The 4,636-nt window shown below is 47.2% G+C and overlaps 1 protein-coding gene across 1 annotated transcript in view; it reads left to right on the plus strand.

Annotated features, from left to right (window-relative positions):
- The first annotated feature begins 1,721 nt into the window (after window positions 1-1,721).
- LOC115461997 (chemokine-like protein TAFA-1) overlaps window positions 1,722-4,636 on the plus strand; it is a 37,437-nt gene continuing 34,522 nt past the window's right edge. The window contains exon 1 of the mRNA XM_030192046.1: window positions 1,722-1,830. Coding sequence (XP_030047906.1) covers window positions 1,722-1,830 — 109 coding nt within the window. The remainder of the gene's footprint in view (window positions 1,831-4,636) is intronic.

Here is a 4,636-nt window from a genome sequence, read left to right on the forward strand (position 1 = left end):
AATAATTGATTATATAAATATTGAAGTGATTGGTTAGATAGCATTTAATTCAGTGGGGATATCCTGAAAACCCTGACTGGCTGGGTGTGCCCTGAGGACTAGGTTGAAAACCTCTGATCTAGGTTCTCAGCTCAGAGTATAGCGATGCGTAGACTCTTATGGCTGTGTGTCTCTGACTTGGAGCCAGTGGTCCAGCAGAAGTTGGTGGATGCTACATGCCAGGGGGGATAATCTTTTTGGAGAGAAAGTGGAGGAGGTCGCTGACCTCATCAAAAAACACACTGTCATCGATTAACTAGAGGGCATGCAATGAAGCTACATAGAGCCGGTAGTGGGAGGCGGGGATAGTGCTGGGCAGACTTATACGGTCTGTGCCCTGAAAAGACAGGTACAATCAAGGTAAGGTATGCACAAAATGTGACACATATGAGTTATCTTGTTGGGCAGACTGGATGGACCGTGCAGGTCTTTTCTGCCGTCATCTACTATGTTACTATGTTAACTCTTTTCTGTTAACTCTTTCTGCTAGGTGCCTTCTGCAACTACCGCCTCATCTAGGAGGTTTTCATCAAATCAGAGAGGAGTACTTATTATTTACAGAGGCGTTGATAAACCACTTATCACCAGCCTCAGCAGGCTCAACCCCTGTACGTTCGTTCTTGTCAAGAGCGTGCTCCTAAGACCGAGACTGCTCCTCAGTCAAGCAGGGGTCAAGCTTTTGATTGGCTCCAGTGGAGCATAGCCACTGTAAAAGTGATTGTCCTGGATGACTTGACTGTTGGAGGGAGGCTGAAGTTTTTTCAACAAAGATGACTTCCTTGTAACCTCTGACCGATTGGTCCTACAGATAGTCCATCTCTGTTACGCCCTGTATTGGCGAAAGAGACCAACAGATTGCCCACTAAGAGCAAATTACTTTAGTTCTCAGCACAAAGCAGGTACTTGCAGAAGATTCTCTCCACCCTTCTGAAGGACCATGTGGTTGAGCCCTTTCCACCAGGGGAAGAAGGGAAGGAATTCTATTCCAGGTACTGCCTTGTGCAAAGAGGACAGGGGGGGATGCGTCCCATCCTAGACCTAAGGGCCATGAACAAATTCCTGGTCAAAGAAAAGTTCAGGGTAGTTTCTCTGGTCTCTCTTCTCCCCCATGATTCATGGCTATGCTCTCTGGACAAAGGATGCTTACACACATCCAGATACTCCAGCTCACAGGAGGTATCTTTATTTTTCGTCTGGGGATGCGTCATTTCCAGTACCACATGTTGCCTTTTGGCCTCACTTCGGCTCCTCGGGTTTTCACTAAGTGTCGCTGTATTCACAGCATCTCTACGTAGACTGGGGAGTCCGTGTGTACCCCTATCTTGACAATTGGCTGGTGAAGAGCACATCGAAGGATGGTGTTCAGGAGTCCGTGTGGATGACTATTCGGGTGTTAGAGCTTCATGGGTTTGTCTTAAACTACCCCAAGTCCCATCTGTTCTCTGTCCAACGATTGGAGTTAATTGGAGCCCAGCTAGACTCTCAGTAGGCTCGGGCTTTCCTCCCTGTGCACGAGCGGACACTCTTGTTGCCCTTGCTGCTCGAGTCAGAGCAGCATCATATTTCAGCTCTGCAGATGTTGAGATAGTTGGGCCACATGACCTCCACTGATGTGACACCCATGGCACGTGTTCACATGAGAACTGCTCAGTGGACCCTAGCTTCTCAGTGTTTGTCAGGCCATGGGGAACCTGGAGGATGTCATTCACGTGTCACCAGAGCTGGTTCAGTCTCTGCTTGGTGGACAATTTGACTCTGGGACTGCCATTCCAAATTCCATAGCCTATGAAGGTACCGATGACGGATGCATCTCATCTGTGGTGGGGAGCTCATGGGTTTCACACTCAAGGTGCTTGGTCAGCCCAGGGAAACAGCTCTTCACATCAACCTTCAGGAGCTCTGGGCAATCTGGAACACTCTAAAAGCTTTCAGAGATCAGCTGATCTACAAATTGTTCATTCAGACAGACCAAACAATCAGGTTGCCATATATTACCCAAAAAGCAGGGAGGCACCGGATCACTGCTTTCTGCGGCATTGGGCAGTCCAGCAGGGAATGCTCCTCAAGGCCTCTTACCTGGCGTGCAAATCCAACAGCCTGGCTGACAAACTGATCAGGGTCATGCAGCCACACAAGTGGTCACTCAAAATGGACATTGCCTGCGAGGTCGTCTGAGTGTGGTGCACGCCCTGGGTGGATCTCTTTGCTGCTCAATCCAATCACAAAGTCCCTCAGTTCTGCTCCAGGCCCGTGACAGACTAGTGTCTGATTCCTTCCTCCTTTATTGGAGGTCAGGTCTTTTGTATGCATATCCTCCCATAACTCTGGTAGGGAAGACTTTGCTGAAACTCAAGCAAGACTGTGGGACCATGCTTCTGATCTCTCCTTATTGGCCCTGACAGATCTGGTTCCCCTTCTTCTGGAGTTATCCTCCAAAGAACCATGGAGATTGGAGTGTTTTATAACCCTCTTCACGCAGAACGAGGAATCTGTTCTGCATCCCAATCTCTAGTCTCTGGCCCTCAAGGCTGGATGTTGAGGGCTTTAGAATTTGCTTCCTTTCATCTTCCTGAAGGTGTTTCCTGGATCTTGCTGACTTTCAGGAAAGATTCCACCAAGAGGTGTTACTCTTTCAAATGGAGGAGGTTTGCCATCTGGTGTAGAGAGCGGAGTCCTAGATCCTGTTTCCTCCTGCCCTATACAGGCCCTGCTTAAGTACCTTCTATACCTCTCTGAATCTGGTCATAAAACCAACTTTGTAAGGGTTCACCTCAGTACAATTAGTGCTTCCCATCTCTGGGCAGCCTCTAGTTGTTTGCTTCATGAGAGGTATGCTATTGACTAAGCCCCCTGTCAAACTGGGTCCTCAACATCGTTCTCACCCAGCTGATGAATGCTCCTTTTGAGCCTCTTGATACCTGAAGTACTTCACCTGGAAGGTCCTATTTTTGGTGGCTGTTACTTCAGATGTCAGGGTCAGTCAGCTTCAGGCCTTTAGTATTGGAACAATCTTATACTAAGTTTCATCACAACAGAGTAGTCCTCCGCAACGCACCCTAAGTTCCTTCCTTAAGTTGTGTCGAATTTCCACCTGAACCAGTTGATTGTCTTGTCAGTAGTCTTTCTCCGACCTCATGCCCATCCTGGTGAAAATGCACTGCACACCTTGTACTGTAAGCGAGCATTGGCCTTTTACTTAGAGTGGACTAGGCTCTACAGACAGTCCACCCAGCTTTTTGTTTCTTTGGATTCCCAACAGGATGAGGGTCACCATCGGGGAAATGCATCTTCTCCAATTGGCTGGCAGATTGCATTTCTTTCACTCCCAGGCTGGACTGATTCTGGGGGGTCATGTCAAGGCTCTTAATGTTAGGGCCTGGCTGCGTTAGTAGCCTACTTGAGGTCAGCCTCCATTGAAAAAATTTGCAAGGCTGCAACATGGTGTTTGGTCACATAAGTACATAAGCATCGCCATGCTGGGACAGACCAAGGGTCTATTGAGCCCAGCACCCTGTCACCAACAGCGGCCAAAAGAACAAGCAATTTGTCCCGCCCATCCTAGAAATACTGTATTCCCTTGTTCATTCAATAACATTTCTATGGCTTTTTCCTCCAGGAAGCTGTCCAACCCTTTTTGGAAGTCCGCTAAGTTAACCGCCTTAACCACCTTTTCCGGCAGCGAATTCCAGAATTTAACTACTCGAGTGAAGAAAAATTTCCTCCAATTCATTTTAAATTTACCACACTGGCAGCTTCATCGTATGCCTCCTTGTCCTAGTATTTTTGGAAAGCGTGAACAGATGCTCCACATCGACCCGTTCCATTCCACTCATTATCTTATAGACCTCATCATATCTCCCCTCAGCCGCCTTTTCTCCAAGCTGAAGAGCCCCAGCTCTTCAGCCTTTCCTCATAGGGAAGCCTTCCCATCCCCTGTATCATCTTTGTTGCCCTTCTCTGCACCTTTTCCAATTCCACTATGTCTTTTTTGAGGTGTGGCGACTAGAATTGAACACGATACTCGAGGTGCGGTCGCACCATGGAGCGATACAATCGCAGAATAATATCCTTATTTTTATTTTCCATCCCTTTCCTAATGATACCCAACATTCTATTTGCTTTCCTAGGCCACAGTAGCACATTGAGCAGAAGTTTTCAATGTATCATCAATGACGACACCTAGATCCCTTTCTCGGTCCGTGACTCCCACGCTGAACCTTGCATGACGTAGTTATAGTTTGGGTTCCTCTTTCCCACATGCATCACTTTGCACTTGTTCACATATTCACATCTCACTAGTTCCTTGAGGCAGGATACCCGATGCGAAGTCTGGATAGACAGTTTAGAATTTGGGGTCTAGAGTCCACTCCACCCTCCTAGACCCATTTTTTTTTCTGTTCCAAGCTTCACTCTCACTTAGATTGTATATAGTTTCAGTTACTTTGTGTTTGACCTCACTGTTACATTGTCTAATTGACCAGTGATTATTGTTTTCAGTGACCCTGGTAGCTAGGGATTCCCTCATCTGAGAATCATAGGCCCGCTTGTTCTCGAAAAAAACGAAAATTATGCTCTAGTATTGTACTGGTGGTCCCAC

The sequence above is a fragment of the Microcaecilia unicolor genome, chromosome 2 (assembly GCF_901765095.1).
Source record: "Microcaecilia unicolor chromosome 2, aMicUni1.1, whole genome shotgun sequence".
NCBI classification, from domain to species: domain Eukaryota; kingdom Metazoa; phylum Chordata; class Amphibia; order Gymnophiona; family Siphonopidae; genus Microcaecilia; species Microcaecilia unicolor.